General features: G+C 42.7%; 1 protein-coding gene across 1 annotated transcript in view; it reads right to left on the bottom strand.

The window, feature by feature from the left end:
• LOC124615858 (sodium- and chloride-dependent glycine transporter 1-like) overlaps nt 1–18,592 on the bottom strand; it is a 142,546-nt gene extending 123,954 nt beyond the window's left edge. Inside the window, exons 1-2 of the mRNA XM_047144017.1 lie at nt 18,480–18,592; nt 801–851 (exon numbers count right to left, since the gene is read on the bottom strand). Of these exons, the coding sequence (XP_046999973.1) occupies nt 801–851; nt 18,480–18,506 (78 nt within the window). The 5' untranslated portion in view covers nt 18,507–18,592. The remainder of the gene's footprint in view (nt 1–800; nt 852–18,479) is intronic.
• Nucleotides 18,593–20,013: the final 1,421 nt, after the last annotated feature.

The following is a 20,013-nucleotide window of genomic DNA, read 5'->3' as shown; positions in this document are numbered from 1 at the left end:
TAACAAATTGTATGAAGTATCTGAACACTTCCTATACATAATATTATTTTTGTCGTGCTCTTTACTTTTTTCTATCTTTACTTCCATGTTTGATTCTCTGATTGTCTTACATTTTGTCTTGACTGCTTTTCGCTCTTACGTTTCAAAGGTTATATTTTATAAATTCGTGATTCACAAAATTCCTGTGTTATTAATAATCTCAACTCTAGTTTGGACCTTGCCCCTGAAGTTTATATTATTAACGAAATAAACTAACCAGATGACGATAATGAGAATACAAGAATAGACAGGATGGCGAAACAGTTGGATTCCATTGCTATGACCGGACATAGTTCAGACGGAAGAAACGTAGGAAGAATAAAATTTAACGTTCCGTCGACGTTCACGAGCACAGGCTCAGTTATGGTGGGGGCGAGGAAGGCAATTGGCAGTGTCCCTTCCGAATAGACCCTCCTGGAATTTGCACTAGTCGATTAAGGCAGGCAGCTAGAAATTTAAACCAAGCCGGTCGGACGGTGTTTTGATCCTCGTTCCTCCCGAATGCGAGGCCAGTGTGCTAAGCACTGCACCACTTAGTACGTACTAATTAATGGAGTCCATCAGAGCAGCTTTCATGTTCGTGCAATATTGTCACTCCAACCACGCAAAATACACTAGGTTAAGAGTTATTCACTACAGATTTACTGATTTTTTGCTGATGATTAAGCAGTAATTGATGCTCCCAACAACGTTTCCTAAGTATTTGTAAAAAAGTTTGTTCATAGATATTCGTAACACGAGATTCTGTTCCCAGTACTTACCTTCGTCTTGTCTGCATCACCTGCGGTAATTTTACCACTGAGGGGAAGCTCCTGTAACAAAACGAAACGAATTAACTGGTGTTGTATGACGTATTGAAATTCAGAGATATACAGGATTTATCACGACTAATAGCAAAAACTAGCACAAATGAAAATGTTTAGTTCGAGGGTGAGTCAAATGAAAGCCTTAAATATTTTTTTGAGTATTTTTTATTGTGCAGAAGTGGTACAAAGCTGCATCACTTTGCAACATAATCTCCTCCGCGCTCAATGCAAGTCCTCCAACGCTTACAAAGTGCATAAATTCCTTTAGAAAAAAATTCTTTTGGTAGTCCGCGCAACCACTCATGCACCGCGTGGCGTACCTCTTCATCAGAACGGAACTTCTTTCCTTCCATAGCGTCTTAGAGTGGTCCAGACATATGGAAATCACTTGGGGCAAGGTCTGGTGAGTATGGTGGATGAGGAAGACACTCAAAATGCAGGTCTGTGATTGTTGCACCTGTTGTACGGGCAGTGTGGGGCCTTGCATTGTCATGTTGCAAAAGGACACCTGCTGACAGCAATCCACGTCGCATTGATTTGTTTGCAGGCCGCAGACGATTTTTTTTAGGAGATCTGTGTATGGTGCACTGGTGACACTGGTACCTCTAGGCATGTAATGCTCCAAAATGAAACTTCTTTGGATTTGGTGATGAGGAATGGCGCCATTCCTTGGAAGTGAACCCAGGTTTCGTCCCCAGTAACGATTCTTGCAAGGAAGCCATCACGTTCTCGTTCAAAGCGCCGAAGTTCTTCACAAGCATCAACACGGCATTCTCTCATTTCAGGAGTCAGCTGCCGTGGAACCCATCTTGCAGACACTTTATGAAACTGGAGCACATCATGCACATTGTGGTGTGCTGACCCATGACTATTCTGTAAACATGCTGCTATGTCATTCAGTGTCACTCGGCTGTTTTCCTTCACTATGTCTTCAACTGCTGCAATGTTCTTTGGAGTCACAACTCGTTGTGCCTGACCTGGAGGAGGAGCGACTTCCACTGAAGTCACACCATTTGCGAAATTCCTACTCCATTCGTAGACTTGCTGCTGTGACAAACAAGCGTCACCGTACTGAACCTTCATTCGTCGATGAATTTCAATAGGTTTCACACTTTCAATACGCAAAAACCGAATAAAAGACCACTACGCAAAAACCGAATAACAGAATGCTGTTCTTCCCTGGTGCATGTCGCAAGTGGGGCGGCCATCTTTATACTGATACTGCGACGGTATGTGTGCATATGCACTACGCTGCCACCTGCAGGCAATTCTGCACACTGTTTGTAGCACGCTTACCAACTTACAGGATAACGGCGTGAAATTTCGATTTGTTATTACAAATTTAAATTTTTCATTTGACTCACCCTCGTAATAGAAGGAAGCATATTCCACTACACATGGATCCGCAAATTAGCCGATTGTGAGTTGATTTCCAATGTGTGCTTACGAACCGCCGCCGACTTCAGTATGAAATTGTGTCTTGGCTAGGTCAAAAGTATTTGAAATGTGTGCGCGTGTGCGATTTCCTGAGGGACCAAACTACTGAGGTCATCGGTCTCTAGACTTACACATTACTTAAACTAATTTAATCTGACTTATGCTAAGAACAACACACACTCCCATGCCTGAGGGGGACTCGAACATTCGGCGGGAGGTCCATTTGATATGTCTTGGTTAGATTAATTGTAGCTGGAATGTGAACTTTTCGATTGTGTACCTATCTGTCCTGGTTCAAATTTCAGCTGGCTGAAGTCAGAGCCGAATGTAGCCCTGAAAAGATGCTAATGGAAAACGAGTACAGTGTCATAATAACGTTGACAGGTGAGTGTATCGTGTTCAATGATTTGGAGGTCAGTACACCCATGCAACATTATGCCTCCCCACCCTATAACAAAAAAAAAGTTCAAATGGCTCTGAGCGCTATGGGACTTAACATTTGAGGTCATCAGTCCCCTAGGACTTAGAACTACGTAAACCTAACTAACCTAAGGACATCAGACACATCCATGCCCGAGGCTGGATTCGAACCTGCGACCGTAGCGGTCGTAGCGGTCGCGTGGTTCCAGACTGAAGCACCTAGAACCGCTCAGCCACTCCGGCTGGCCCCCACTCTATAACACCTGGGTCAGAAAAACGATGCTATTCGACAACGCTGGACGTTCCCCCATACAGCGAGAGATGGGAGCCCGAGCGCACACATAAGGCGACTGAATCGTGCTGATCCCAGCTTATGCGTTGCTTTAAAACTTGGCTGTTACCCTGCATTTGGTTTCCCGTGGTTATTATGGTTTCTCCTCTTTCTACATGTGGCAGCAGCAATGTGTATCGATATTTGCAGAGTATACCATCTTTGGTCTGGTGCTTATAATTCCGGCTTGCCGGTGTGCAGCCAGTCGGTCGGTTGGAGCGGATCAGCAAGTAAGTCTCCTTGTGGCGTAGTCGGCCGGGCCGGCTGGCGGTCTCCATGCAGTGTTGGAGCGTGTGGGGGCTGTTCCGAGTGCAACGAGGTTCGTGGCTCACCGACCCAGGACATGAAAGTTGAGTGGTGGTTTTTTTACCGAAGCCACGTCTGTTGGTTCGCTGTGTCTCAGCGGCCGCTCGTTTGATGCGGGAAATCTGGGTTCCTGGGCCAGTCTCCAGGTCCGGCACAAATTTTCGTGTGTCACTAGTAAATTGTAGAGCTGATGTGTAATTGTATTCGCCAGTTGTAAATACATCGCTCCTGTTTCATTGGCTGTAGATCGTCAGCAGCGTCTGCATCTTCAAACATGGATGCTTGTCTGAAAGGCCCGCATCTCGTGGTCGTGCGGTAGCGTTCTCGCTTCCCACGCCCGGGTTCCCGCGTTCGATTCCCGGCGGGGTCAGGGATTTTCTCTGCCTCGTGATGGCTGGGTGTTGTGTGCTGTCCTTAGGTTAGTTAGGTTTAAGTAGTTCTAAGTTCTAGGGGACTGATGACCATAGATGTTAAGTCCCATAGTGCTCAGAGCCATTTGAACCATTTTTTGCTTGTCTGAAGGACATTGCATGGTACTATATATACCCTCTAAAAATGTAGACATTGCAAAACTGTGCTGAAAAGTCGTTTATATGTCCGTTTATTTATGCATGATACAATATAGTTACACTGATGATCCAGAACGTTATGAACACCGACCTATTATCGATGTAAACCCGTCCAGGCGATTGCAGCGTCTTTAGGCAAGGAATGACTGCTAGTCAGATACACGCTCGGTGCGTGTAGTATCAGTCAGCATGCTGTACGTGTGTAGAATGGGGAAGGCGCGCGATCTATCTGAGTTTGACTGAGTGCAGGTTGTGTTGGCCCAAAGCCTCAGCACGAGCATTTCGTAAACTGCACGACTTGTCAGGTGTTCGAAGAGTGCTGTGGTGAATGTCCTTAACAAATGACAAAACCGAGGTGAAACCACGTCCAGGCGTCTTGGCGTTGGGTGGCCACCCCTCGTTACAGATGTCAGACGTCGTAGGCCGGGCAGATCGGTGAAACAGGACAGGTGGCGCACTGTGGCGGAACTAACATCAGACTTTAATACTGGGCAGAGTACAAGTGTGACGCAGCCGACGACGCATGGATGTGCCAATGTTAACACCATATCATTGGCGACTACGACTGAAATGGGCACGTGAACATCGGCACTGGACGTTGGCACATTTGCAGAGCGTTGCATAGTCTGAAGGATCTCGATACTTTCTTCATCATGCCGATGGGAGAGCGGCGAATCCGTCGTCTTTCAGGGGAACACATTCTTGACACTTGTACCGAGGGACAGAGGCAAGCTGGCGACGCTTCCATTACTGTCTGAGGAACATTCGTGTGGGCATCCGTGTGTCCAGTGGAGGTCGTGCAACGCACCATGACGGCCAAGAAATATCGCATACTGGTTGCGGACCACGTACATCGCTTTATGACGATCATGTTTCCCGGCGCCAGCGGCATTTTTCAACAAGACAAAGCGTGATGTCGAAGCCCTGTAGTGTGATGGAGTGGTTCGAGGAATGCAGTGACAAGTTCCAGTTGATGTACTGCCCTCCCAACTCGCCAGATCTGAAGCCGATCGAACACATCATGAATGTGATTGTAATGGCGTCAGAGCTCGTCGCCCCACTCCCCGGTATTTACGGAAATTAGGTGACTCGTGTGTGCAGATGTGGTGCCAACTCTCTCCAGCAACATACGATGGCCTCATTGCTTCCATGCCACGATGCGTCGCCGCTGTTATCCGCGCCAAACGTGAACATCCCGGCTGTTAGGCAGGTGGTCATAATGTTCTGACCCATCAGTGAACATGTGTTCAGCATCAGCTGCAGTTCCTGTAACAGTCACCGACTGTACGCAGGTCTTCCTGCACTGTCTTGCAGTCTTCAAGCGTTGCAATGGTCGTATAAACAATGGCATCGTGTGTAAAAAGCCTCACGGACATTCTGATATTATCCACTATACCATTTATACACATTGTAAACAAAAGAGGCCCTGTAACACTCTTTTGTGGCACTCCAGAAATTACCTCTGCATCTGTCGATTTCATCAGGTTAAGAATAACATATTGTGTTCATTGGCATCCTCAAAAGGGAAGGAGGGGCAGGGGCAAGAGGGACACTTGAGCCCTTCTGGAATCTGTGCTGGGTTCAAAATTCTCTAGAAATGATACTGTCTAATTCTACATTGGCAAGGGGCAATGCAGTGGTTTTAATGAATACTGTGTTGTTTGGTTGTCAGATTGTTCACTAGAAATTTGATCGTTTTCTTATCGTGGTGGGAGCTTCCGCGTTATTTTGCAAACTTGAGTTTGTACAGTCCATAATGAAATACTGAATGATATAGTTCCGACGCCTAGCTCAGCATAAACTTGGCTGGATTATGCCTCCAATTTCCACGCAGCTTAATCTCAACAGTGAGTCTATGTATGACCAGTCAGCAATTACTGAGACTTCATTTAGCTTTACACGGCAGAGTATGAAGAGCACGGTGGTGCTATACTTCATTTATGGACCCAAATACAGAAAAAAATAAAAAATTCCTGCGATGAATGAAAGGAAAAATATAGTGAAATATGAGGGTCCAAAAGGTGTTTGGACCTTCTTAAACTATATGGTTTTTATTTATATATTTTTTAACCCAATCTGATTAGGATCATCATGCCCTCTTTTACATCAGACCAGTATTTCACAAATACAGTGCCTTCTTTTACATCTCATAATTACCTAAGAAATAACAATTTTAATATGACAGATAGTGTTAAAATGATTGACTGATGAGCCAGTGTGAGTAAATTACATTGGCAATGAACTAATAAAGTTAGTACTGGCGGTAAAAGTACTGCTGCCATTGGTGATAATAGTAACAACAACAATAATAATAATAGATAATGGTGATGGTAATAACAATAATGCCAGTGGCAGACGTAAGAAGAATTTATAGGCGTAGGAAATGGATGTTTTTTGATACAGCGAGTTCAGGGGAAAGGAATTTTAATGAGGCTGCATCAGCTACGAATACTGGGAAATGACGAAGAGAAGGTTGGAAAGAGGGATGTACAGGGTAACGAGTGCCTACAGGAACAATGATAATTGTTGTTGTTGCTTTAGCCGGCCGTTGTAGCTGAGCGGTTCTAGGCGCTTCAGTCCGGAACAGCGCGACCACTACTGTCGCAGGTTCGAATCCTGCCTCGGGCATGGATGTGTGTGATGTCCTTAGGTTAGTTAGGTTTAAGTAGTTCTACGTTCTAGGGGACTGATGACCTCAGATGTTAAGTCCCATAGTGCTCAGAGCCATTTGAACCATTTTGTTGTTGCTTTAGTAGATATGTCATTAACTGTATTCTGAACCTGGAGGTGTTATTCTGTTCTCTAATACGACGCGAGAGGTTATTCCACAGTCGGATTTCTGCTAATGAGAGCTTCGAGAAAGCGGCTTAACGATGGAGTAAGACCCACAGGATTTTGCTCTGATGGGAGCGGGTGTTCCTGCGATGATGTTCAGACAAGACTGTTAAAGTCGAGGAGAGATAGGAGGGGCAGTGTTCGTTGATAAGATAGTATAGAAGGCACAGGGAATGGAGGTCTCTGCACTTGTCTGCACGCAGCCAGGGTAGCAATGCATATGATGGTGAAATGTGATCAAAGAGTCGAACATCACAGGTACAACGAGCACAGGCATTCATAACCAGTTCCAGGTGCCGCCAGCTTTCATGAGAAAGGCCTTGCAAAATTACATAGCTATAATCAATAATTGGGAATGTAATTGGGAATGTAAGTGTTTGTATAAGTTTATTTTTCAGGTCAAGAGGAAAGAGGTTTTTATATTTTTGTAGGGGATGGAGAAATGCTGATGACTTCTTGCACAGTCCAATTCAGAGTTTCATCTTACTCCTATACTCTTTGCTGAAGTAGAGAAGTTGATATTTGTTCCATTTAGGGTTAAAGATGGTATGGATTCCCGCTATTTCGGGCCAATGACCTTAGAATGACTACCCAGTACCGCTTGGGTTTTGGATGGGTTGACCTTTAAATGTATATCCTGCGCCCATTTTGATGGTGCACACATGTCGGTATCAAGGTTCTCGATAGCTGTCTTCAGGTTTATTGGTCTTGCACTTAGATACAACTAGAGGTTATTAGCGCACATGCAATGGTTGTAATGATGAGTAACAACAGTAATACGACAAAAAATGTATAAAAATGGAAGTAAGACGGTACATTAATTGTTTGAATCAGAGCCCTGTGAGACTAGGCAAATAAAAGTGAAATAATGCACCTCATTGGTAATGGATGTATGAGTATGGAAGAGAAAAGTTTTAGTTAGTACTAAAAGTAAGCCGGCCGTTGTGGCAAAGCGGTTCTAGGCGCTTCAGTTCGACACTGCGCTGCTGCTACGATCGCAGGTTCGAATCCTGCCTCGGGCATGGTTATGTGTGATGTCCTTAGGTTAGTTAGGTTTAAGTAGTTCTAAGTGTAGGGTACTAATGACCTCAGATGTTAAGTCCCATAGTGCTCAGAGCCATTTGAACCATTTGAACTAAAAGTAAACATAAACAAACAAATAACAATTTAAGGAAAGTATTAAGAAAATAAATTGTGTCTTTACAGAATAATGATTGAAAAGCAAACACACACAACTATATAGGGTACAACCCTGCGCGAAATCCAGCAACAGTTGCGAGTTACGTAGACCAGTTGCCATTTTTAGGTGTGCACAAGAACGTGCCAGAGCAGGGAGATGAAGGCCATTACTATTGTTGAATCTGAGGATGTTAAGAGTTGGCCCTACTGACGAATTTGCTTACTATTTTTGAAAGGTTCTTGCATCCGTATTCATATTAATAATGTAGAAAGATGTACTTCGAATATACTAATGAAATACGCTTACTTTTAAAGTATAGCAAGAATCTACCATCAAACAGTATTGACTGCATAGCTCAAAACTTTAAGGGTCAATAACCTTTGTATACTTCCTGTCAATTTTATTTCATAGGGCACGACTTAACTAATCAACTGTATCAAAACCAGAACTTTTGGAATTTTTCCCTTTTCCGATAAATTTTTGCGGATGTCCATCATTCAGTTCTATCCCGAATCCGGTCACAAATTATGGACCCTACTTTTTTGAGGAAGAAACTGTACCAGGACAATCATATCTTGCATTGCTGTGGAACTGGTTATTCCCACAACTTGACACTGACAATTTCGTCTATCAGAAATATGTAGCACCACCGCACTGGCACAACAACGTGCACAGTTGCTTGGAAACCATTTCTTCCTTTAAATTTTAAAGAACACATCACATAGCTGGGAAGACATTTGTTCTCCTTTTTTCTGAGACCACTTACAAACAGAAGTTCAGATTTACTCCAGACCGCTGTAAAAGTCGCCAGTTAACAATCCTCTTATTATTGTTATGACTGGTTCTAATGATTTAAATGGCTCTGAGCACTATGGGACTTAACATCTGTGGTCATCAGTCCCCTAGAACTTAGAACTACTTAAACGTAACTAACCTAAGGACATCACACACATCCATGCCCAAGGCAGGATTCGAACCTGCGACCGTAGCGGTCACGCGGTTTCAGACTGAAGCGCCTAGAACCACACGGCCACACCGGCCGGCCTATTATTATTATTATTACATTTTAAAAACGCTGTGCATCGGATCTTAACGAAAAAAGGAAATCGTAATTTCTTTGAAAAAGAAGGCATTTGTTTTGTTTCTCTTTAGACTCCAAAAATTTTACTTACAGTTTCGAAACGTAGCTTTCCTTTCCACAGTCTGGGAAACAAATTTTTTCATGGCATCCGTAAGATTAATTTTCGTATTGGTGAACATGGAAGAGAAGTTACTGGGTGGGTCTCGTCTGTGTAACTGTTGATCTGAGTCAAATTTTAAGTCGACGAAAGGCGCTGATTGATCGGTAAGAGGATATTGTCTATACTGAAACTGTCAAAATCAGAATCATCAGGCAAATAATTTCCTGAAACGCTCATTTAACCATTCCACGGATGTGTAACTGGCATAGGTTAGGGAGATGCAAGTCGCCGAAGTGGCGTCCCCAATTGACAGACTTTCACCAGGCCATAAGCAACACGAAATTATTATTACCGTACTATGTTCAAAATTAAGTTTTCTTACAATGAAGGATGCACTGTACGTTTGAACAGCAACCGTAATGGTCGCATAACCGTAATGGTCGAGCTGTGGATGAATATGTACAAGTTGAAGTGTGCTGTGTGTGTACTCCAAGCAACTCTTTCAAACGTCATGCAGATGGAAGATCTGTTTGGGAGGACGTAACAAATCTTTCATCAGGATGTGATAGTCGCTTTAGATGCCCTCGATTGTACCTTGGATCAATCTTATCCAGAAAGAAATGGAGTTTCAAAGCTGTCACAATTCCGCAAAATGGAGATTCTATATTTGTTGCACAATGCAGCATTAAAGGAAAACGGACAGGTCCTCTTTCTGCACCGGGCGTTGAAATACATGTTTCTGAAGTTCGAATTAACTGGCTATTTGGAAAATACTTCTGGGAGAGGCTGACAGCCAATTGCACCATAAATTGTGGAAGTAGTTATTCTTGCCATGGCTGAGACTGTTGGACGCCATGTGCCACCTTCAAGCGGTGAACGAGCTGTGTCACGACAGCTGAACACTCCGTGGTCCACCGCTCGAAAATAACTGCGAACAAATTGGGAAATGCTATATCTGGTGCGGTTCCAGGCTGACGTGGATGCAGATGGTCGTCACATTGAGCAACGTTTGTAATATGGAAAGTAAACATAGCGTACGGTTAACAAATGTTACCCTCTCATATGGAAATTAAACCGTTTCTTTCAATGGTTTACTTGTTATTTCTCTTCCGAATGTCCTTACAAATGTTTTCACAAAGTTTCGTTATCCCACCATCACTCGTTTTTATGGGGGCCCTCTCAACTAGCGATAGTTTAATCACAACGACCCTGTATATCGACCTTAGAGAAGTCATTTAATACTTGACAATGACTAGACTGGTTCGTTCAAACCACAGATAGGCTCTCCACTGAATTTTACCACGGTTGAATTTGAGGAGATGATGTTGAATCGTGCTGGAAAAGAGCCACCAATTACCACACGCTAATTTGCCTGTGAAATGCACAGTTCGAATTCAGTGTAAGAGGAGAAGTTGTAACCATGCCATAAAAATGTATGGAAGTAATGGGGTTAAATGTTTTTGACGTCAGAGTTCAGTTCTGTCAATGGATCGTGTAGTAAAGCAAACACAGCGACTGGTCCTCATCTGTTTGAACTGTTGACATGAATTTTAGTTATTGCTATGTAGTGTTAGATGCTTATGTCAATATAAAACTAAATATTCGATTCCGAAATTTAGTGCCTTATTTGAAAATACTCACTTTACGATCTTCTGTTCTATATTGACAGTACAGGTTTGGAGTTTTATGTCGGTTTTGACACTGGAAGCAAGGTTTGTGAACATTCATTGTGATAACTTAAGCATAAAATTTAAAAAAAAACCAGTAATCGCAGATAACTCTAAAACTAAAACATCTGTACTGTATGTCTGTAGCTCCTTCGCAACTTTAAGCTTCTGCATACTAGTTCCCAGTTCATTAATTTAATACAGTAGCTCATGTCTAGGACCACAGAGAAATGACTGTATAAAATATCTGTACACCACAAAATTCACATACGAAACACTGGCAACACTGTAGGGTGAATTAGTGAGCATGTTTTCTCTATTTCAAGAAATATTGATATCGAACAGCATGCCTACTACGGAAGGATTTTCGGTTTTGTTGCATATTTTTCTTTCGTTGCCGTACGAGCTGAAATCATATTGTGACGCAAGACCTGGTTTCATTTTCTTAACCATCAAGGCCTGTCAATTTAATCTGCATTTTTTATATTATGCGAACTGTGTATATTTTCTTCTCTTTTGCGGCTAGTTTTTGTTCGTTCCCTATAACAGAATTTTTAAGGTTGACAACGATTTCTGCCCTACTTTCGTGTAAATCCTTTTTCCTCTAAGTCATTCTGTAGTATGTAATATTATAATGACTATCATATGTTGACCCATGTATTTTTTCATTTCATTGTAACAAGTATCTAAAATATAATCGGACTCTTCACATCCAAAGCCGAAAACTGAAACACAGTGTTCTGTCACCAAATGCTCAAATGCAGACGGTCACACAACGAACATACATTGATACAAGCAGCGAAAACATACAGTTAACCATAAATCTGTTGCTTTTGTACAGATGAGGTATTGCAATAAATCAGTGCTTGATTTTTGACGGTACCTAAGACGAAAAAAAATCAGAACTGCAGATTTTAAGAAGTTATACTTATGATGCCGTTGAAGTAACTTAAAACAAATTCGTATTGACACCTTTAAAATGCCCACAAAAATTTTAAAATAACGTTTTCAAACGTCTGAATTTCGAAAACAACCCCTGGAAGGTCACAGTACCGGAACCACTCTTTTTAGAAATCAAGTGCTGCGGTAACCGCAAAAAATAACTCAATTCCGGCTCTGATTTCACGTAAGATAATCTGTTACAACAACTGCAAAAATTTAGTTTGATGAGTAGCACAGTAGCCTTCCGTTTAAGTGGGCCGGCCGAAGTGGCCGTGCGGTTAAAGGCGCTGCAGTCTGGAACCGCAAGACCGCTACGGTCGCAGGTTCGAATCCTGCCTCGGGCATGGATGTTTGTGATGTCCTTAGGTTAGTTAGGTTTAACTAGTTCTAAGTACTCGGGGACTAATGACCTCAGTAGTTGAGTCCCATAGTGCTCAGAGCCATTTGCACCATTTGAACCGTTTAAGTGGTGTCCTGCTTCTGAAAGTGTTATCTGCTGATTACTTGAAGGGCATTTGTTTACCGTGAACGCAGTCTGTAGAGCACGGTCGTAGCTACGTGAAACGTAAACACTGTAACGGAAGGAACTTCATGGTGCGTTACCTTAACAGCTACAAACAACTTACTAGTACTGTTTGAAATGGATTTTTAAAGCTTTTAAACATAGATTCTTGTATTACTTGCTATACTTGTATTGCGAGGTTTTCCGCAGCCGGGAAAAGTCTCTCATAACACGAAACGTAAATATGCACGTAACAAATAAAACTCTCCCGCCGGAGGTTCGAGTCCTCCCTCGGGTATGGGTGTGTGTGTTGTTCTTGGCATAAGTTAGTTTAAGTAGTGTGTAAGTCTAGGGACCGATGACCTCAGCAGTTTGGTCTCTTAGGTATTCACACACATTTGAACATTTTAATAAATAAACTAATATCAAAACCGCAGTGCTGTCAAGACCTGTTTACACCTTGACTATCGCTTTCCTGTGGCTTCCTTAAGCAAGAAAGAGAGAAGTCACGACATTTTCCTGAACACTGGTAGCGACTGTTTCCTCACATAACCTTGTCCATTGGGAGCGTATGTTCTTTTTCAAATGAATTCTAGACTGTAAACTTTACTCCTCTCAGTGAAGACTGATTTCCGTCCATTTTGTTCATCTTCCGTGGACGTCCCAATCGCTTTGGACACTGTCGCTGTAGGGACACTTACCTCGGTGGTAGACTTATGCTGATAGCAGACAGTGAAAAATATACTCGCTTCAGTATACTTTATGCGGAGCACAGTCCACAGTAAAAAGTGGAACCTGATTCCGTTAGCATCCGATCATTGCTCAAATAAGTCGGTACATTTTACTGTTGGCTGTATAATATGCATTGTCTGGGCAAAAGCATCCGGATACCTATCAGTGGACATTAATACGGGGTGTGTCCACATTAATACGGGGGTGTCCACCTCGCGCCTTTATGACGATCTCTGCACGGGAGACTTTCAGTGAGGTGTCTTAATGTCCGTCGGTGAATAGCAGTTAATTCTTCAAGCGCCGAAACCAGAGAACGTAGTGAAGTTGGCCGCTGGGGTCTGGAGCGAAGCTGACGTTCTAGCTCATCCCAAAGGTATTTTATACGCTTCAGGTCAGGCCTCTGGGCAGGCTACTCAACTTCAGGAATGTTGTTTTCCCAAACCACTGGCTCGCAGATGCTGCTTTGTGAGAGGGTGCCCTGTCACGCTGATGTCTCTATTGTACACAGTACTCAGTGCTATAAAATGTGTTCTTATCCTTCTGCATTTAGCGTTTTCTTAAACGCGTTAAGAGGACTACTCCCCCATACTGCAACACCACCTCCTCCACACTTCACTGATGGCACTAGGCATGATGTCAGGTAACGTTCTCCAAGCACTCGCCAGACCCAAGCCCTTCCGTCGGATTGCCACAGGGTATAGCGTGATTCACAAATCACTCGTTTTCAGTCATCCACCGTTCAGAGGTCTCGCTCCTTACAGTACCTCAAACATCACTTAGCACTGACTACAAAGTTTGTGGCTTACGAGGAGACGATCGATCATTGTACCCCTTTCTTTTTAATTCCCTACTCGCAGTCATTGTTCTTGTTGGATTGCAGGTAGATTCCTTCCGCTGATTTCATGTGATATTTTTACAGCCACCCTTTGCAATGCTCCACAGACCCTGTCCGTTGGTACATAATGTCTACATGGTCTTCGTTTAGATGCGGTTGTTCCTTCACGTTTCCTTCTCACAATGACATTACCACCAGTCGACGTGGACAGATTTAGAAGGTTTGACACGTCCCTGATGGATTTGTTATTCTGATGATACACAAAGATTAGTGTATGTTCGAAATAAGAGTTCTCCAGACCCACTGTTAAGGCTGCTCTACTGACAGCACACTACTCCCCGCCTCCTTTTATAGTGGCGAAAGGTGAGACAAGTCGAGACATAGGGACACACTACAGCCTGGTCTGCGGGGAGCAAGAGGGGAAAGAAATATTAACCGAAAGGCGCGCGGCACACATATTCATACGCAAAGATAATGACCGGCTGCGGTGGCCGAGAATCGAACCCGGATCAAGTGCTTGGATGGCAACTATACTCACCATTACACCCGCCTCTCGTGTCGTCTAATAGTTACGCATTAAGGGGTGTCCGTATTCTTTTGGTAAGATAGTATATTATACTACTACCAGCAATAACGCAGGATGGCTTTAATTATCACGCCACAGTAACAGTGTTAGCATGTAGGTTACTGTAAATGGTTTTATGATATCTGAAGATAATTCGATGATCGAAACCGGTTGTAAATAAAGAATTTTTTTATCAGCACCTCTTGGAAATGTGGAAGTATGACTTTTCACGAACAAATACAACTATCTGGGATCCAGTAAATTTACCGTCACTGAAGGCCAGAGAACTATTCCAATTTCGTTAAGCTACCACCGACCGCAACATGAACACACCGCCTAACGTAATGGTGCTGCAGATGCTGCAGACATTATTGTTTCATTTCTAACAGAAACCACAGGTGCAGCGAAGGAGTAGTCATTCTTATCAGTTCGCAACAGTGCTGTATGACCAGCTAGTACCTGTTTTTGTTCCTGCGATAACAACCTGCTGTTGTAAGTCAGGGTTACTGACTGATACGTGGAGGGCCAGGCTTCAGTTGAGGTCCTCTCGAAACTGCTTCCCAGGCTCAGACTTTCGTCACGTCGCGAGCAGGAGCTTAGCGCACAGCCGAAAGTAAAACACAACTCTATTTTCTCTAAGCAAAAGCTTCGAAGTCTTTAACCAACTGCGTCATCTGAATGTAACGTAAACTCCTTTAATCCTTCATTTTCTACAATACCTCACTCTTTTCACAGTCTGTTAACTTCCATTGCTATGTTACAACGGAGTAGTGCTGACTTGCCAAATTCATATACAGGATGATCCGGCTGTCCCTACTGATTAATTTTATGCAAACCGCACTACGTCTGTATCAGGAACGGTATCCAGACGGGCGAGAGCCACATGATCGATGTTAATTCCCTCTGACAGCTTTGGGGGATTGTTAGCAAATGGAATCATAATGTAAAAAATACAAGTATGGATTGGCCATAAGTTACGTGGTATTTTTGGATCAAGTTACACCGTACTTCTGCCATTCTTATCCAAGCGTCTCAAGTTTTTCTTTCTGTAATTAGCGGTGTAGTCACATACGTTTTGGATGTCTTTACAAGTTTATTCCGTTTATTGTACTTAATCTTTCGTAAATGGTTCGGAAACGCTGCCTTGTACACTGCGTTTCACCACTGGAAACAACGAAATTAACAGGAGATGTCAGAATGGGAAGCGTGGAAGTAACAACTTCCCGTTATACAGGGTGAGTCACTAACTATTGCCTCCTAGAATAACGCTGGAAGTATGATAGTAGCTGAAAAGCTTGTGGGACAAATGTTGCATGGTACAACGGGGGGCGGGGGCCATAATACGATGTTCGTTTTTTGTTACTAGGTGGGGTCGCGTCGGAGATATGTCAGTCAACTTCGTTTTCTTAAATGGGATGCTATAGTTTAGTACTTATTTTCTGACAGCGGCTATCGAGACGAATCCAGTGATGTGTAACAGTAAGGTCTTTGAAGGTCAGCGAAGATCACAAAGGTGGCATGAACGTCCATTTACAGAAGGTGTTCCAAGTGACGACCACTGGTATCAATGCAGTGCTGCAATCTTCTTTTCAAGGGCTGAGTGGTATTCCGTATCACATGGTACTTATCGAAGCACATGCTCTGACAATTCTCTCTCGCATATCTTCAAGTGTAGTTGGAACGTCTTAATAAACAATGTTTTTTACGAATCCCCACAAGATAAAATTCAGAGGCGTCAAGGCTGGCTAACGAGCCGGCCACGACACATCACCTCCGCGTCCAATCCACTATGATTTCTTTAACTAACGTTCGCCCAAAGCTCTGAGAGGGAACATATATCGATTACACAGCTGTCGCCTGTCTGCATTCCGTTCCTGATACATAGTTTGCGTTGCATGAAATGAGTCGGTTGGGGCAGCTGAATCATCTTGTAAAAGACTGTTTCTCAATGATGTAAGCAATAAGCTGGTCTGTGCTGTGTTTGTGCTAACTGAGTTCTTTATTCTTGATTTTACTCCAAATCTGATTACAGGAAGCGAGGTGCATCTTACTTACATAACTGTGATGATTTAACAGCTACATGCGTGTAATTAGCATTAAAATTCATCACTCAATATACAGTGTGTCCAGGAGAAATGGTCAGAATTCAATGATATGACAGGAACGGTCATTTGAAGCAAAAACACCTAGTAAACACGATTTCTAAAATACATACCTTAAGAGCTATGAGCATTTGTTCAGTAGAAGAAATGAGTTTTTGCCGGCCGGAGTGGCCGTGCGGTTCTAGGCGCTACAGTCTGGAGCCGAGCGACCGCTCCGGTTGCAGGTTCGAATCCTGCCTCGGGCGTGGATGTGTGTGATGTCCTTAGGTTAGTTAGGTTTAATTAGTTCTAAGTTCTAGGTGACTGATGACCTCAGAAGTTAAGTCGCATAGTGCTCAGAGCCATTTGAACCAGAAATGAGTTTTTCAGTAGCACAGATGAACAACTGCTCATAGCATTTTAGAGCCCATATTTACTAGATTTTTTTGATTCGAACGATCGCTCCTATGTTATCTTTGAGTACTGACAATTCCTCCTGGGACATTCTGTATAGCTGTGTTACGACAGTTATTCTCATGTGCCACATGTATATAAAGTTTTGTCCGATGCATGCTTACACGCTAAGCGAATCAAAAATAAATCTCTAATTTCCTTATAAAGTCCTTGCTACTAGCAATGCTACTCTGATAGGAGGATGAACAATAAAGTTATATCACTGTCACAAATTCATAAGCTTCCATATATTTAGTCTTCTCGACGCACTTGCAAATAAACAAGCATACTCAATACAAACAGCATTTTATTCTGGTAAATTAGGAATTGCAGATCCAATGTGATAAACTCCCAAGCAGTAACAGATTTTCAGTTTGAAACTTGCAGCTAACTGTTGCTATTATTGAAAATGTAAAGAATACTTGAAAAATGGAACATAGATCAGCACATTTAAGACATCGACGTAGCGTACAATTTATTTTGCACGTTTTCGTATGACATTTTATTATACATAACTTATAATTGATAAAGTTTTCAGTTAATCAGAACTTGATATACTTATTAGAGGGTGTTATCCACAATGTTTATTTATAAAAAATAGACTTATTTTCTGTCTGTCAATCGCTATATTTTTTTCTTATTTCATGAGACATTTTGGACAATTCCACCGATCTTCAGATCATTTCTCGCAGATAAAGAGCCTTAATTGAACTTTCAGGTTTACTGTCGTAAGACGCGACTAAAACCAATGGACAGATGTGACGTTAGGTCGCTCTTGTCGACATTCCTTATGGAAAGTGACTGTATAAAAAGGATAAAGGAAAATCAACAGTCAGTTTTTGAACTGTGATGTTACTGCAGTTCTCCTTTGCGCGGATTTTGCTCTAGCTTGGACAAGTGTACTTTTACCGTTCATGTACTTGCAGCTGACCGCTTGAAAATGCAGTAATGGAGTTTAGATAGGCTATATTCAATAGTGAAATTGTTGTCGTTAAAAAAGTATCATTTCTCAGTTTGCTTTTAGTAAAGAACGCTGGCATTTGGAGGTCGAAAGACGAAACAGGAGCTATTTTGTTACACCCAGAATGATACTTCCATTCTGCAGCGAAGGATGCTGTTACAAAATTTCCTGGTAGATTAAAACTGTATCTCGCGTTGGGACTCGAATTCGGAAGCGTGCCTTTTGCGAGAAAGGTGAGCTATTCATGCACGAGGCACGGTGTGCCGTCAGTCCTATTTCTGCCAGTAGCCAGGACACCGCCCGCGAAGGGCAAGGTGCTGGGTTCGAGTCCCGACTCGGAACACATTTTCAAATTGCCAGACAGTTTCATTGTTGTTATTGTTGAGATCAACTCGTTATAATCCGAAACTCTAGACTCTACAATCCGAAATTCTAAATTTCCATGGAGGTAAAATGAACCTTGAAACCGGCGCTCGCAAATCCAGTGTGAGGAGTTGCTTATCCCGGCTTGACACGTACTGTGTAAAGTTATGTAAGTACGTTTGGCAGTGCGCCGCCATCAGGTGCGCGAGTGAGTGCTGGAAAAGTGACGGTGCGAAGGCGTGAGGCCGTCGGCATTGCACGCAAGTGGACGTACCTCGGGCAGGCGCTCGGTGCAGTCCATCTGGTGCGGGCTCGTGGGCGTCGCAGTCTGCACTGATGGGAGTGCGGGCCACTAGCCGTCCCCAGCTCCCCACATGCGGCCCCTGCTGGCCGACTGTTGGCTGCTTGTCCGAGGTCAGCCGGCGCCCATATGTCGTCGCTGTCTGGATTGGCAGAATTTGCAGGAGTCCAGCTAACGCCCCTGACGCGTAGTGAATCGTTAAGAAATCGCTACCATTGTAATGGCGATAGTCTGCTGCTCTCGTACGGTGACTTGCAGGTCAGGGTAGCGCTTAATGTTCTGAAACTCGGATGAAGATAGGTGGACTCGGCAGGCAATGAAGGCAATTTTCGCGAAGCAGCATTACCGTACTCGTCTGTAGTAACAGGGAGAAACTGCGGAAAAGCCTCAGTGTTAGGTACAACGAAATTTTCGCACGTGTCCTGCAGTGTAACCGTCTTGCTGGGGATAAATGATGTCAACAGAAAATAATTCAAAATAAACGTCTTTACGAAACATTTTATCAACAGTATCTGAAATAAATGTTCGAAAACTTTGGTGGTTGTAACTGTTTGTTCAAAATAACAAACGTTGACCAGAACGTGTCTTCACTTCATTTCTTCACTGCAGATGACTCACCTGCAGGTTTCTTAGGTGAAAACGGGCCACAGAACACCACGGTTCTCCCAAGACGTAAAAAGTTAGTGGTTCAGGTGTACGATTAATTACGTTACACACTGCTGCACAAGATCTTACGTCGTACTGGCCTTTCCACACGATTTATTGCGGGTCTTATATACTCTTCCTAACAACTGATATATTGTTGCGTATAGTAAATTCGCTAATTGCAATTACAGAAGTTCGATGAAGATAGAAGCTGAAGTTGATACAACAAATGTTATCATTCGGTGCTTACAACTGAAATGCTCAGCATAAGATACAAAGACAATTACAGTTCTCTTGTTTTCATAGAAAAAACAGAAATGATAGAGATAATTAGACTGAAACTACATTATCCTAAATATTCCTACCATATTTCCTGTTTCAAATATGAGCACATAAATTTTCAGTGTGAGCAGAATTTCAGTACATAATACAGGATCCCATATAAACACTTCGTTTACATTGTTAATCTGATTTCGTGTTATGAATTACAATATATACGAGATAATTAGGTGTTGTTATGTTAGTAAATAGCATTGCGAGCTGACAAAAGGCAAACAGAGTTGTTACAGGTTTCAAACATTGTAATTACAGTGTATTTGCTATCTCTTTTTGTTACTCTGTGGTTCGTATAATTACAACGAAACGAATTAACAATACACGTTCCTACAAACGAATGAACGTAATATCAGTGAGTAGTTGAAAATTAGGTTACAGAGCTCAAATGACGAAATTACTTACACGGATCATACGTAATTCAAACCAAATTACCTTAGAAATCGTATAAAAATTGAGTTGTTACATTTCAATCTCCATGTAGTCACTTGTGGCGGAAGCTGACGGTGTGTCCGTCTCAGCGCTACGA

This window comes from Schistocerca americana, chromosome 5 (assembly GCF_021461395.2).
Source record: "Schistocerca americana isolate TAMUIC-IGC-003095 chromosome 5, iqSchAmer2.1, whole genome shotgun sequence".
Classification (NCBI taxonomy): Eukaryota; Metazoa; Arthropoda; class Insecta; order Orthoptera; family Acrididae; genus Schistocerca; species Schistocerca americana.
Note: the sequence above shows the minus strand (reverse complement) of the source record. Positions and strands in the feature narration are given on the sequence as shown.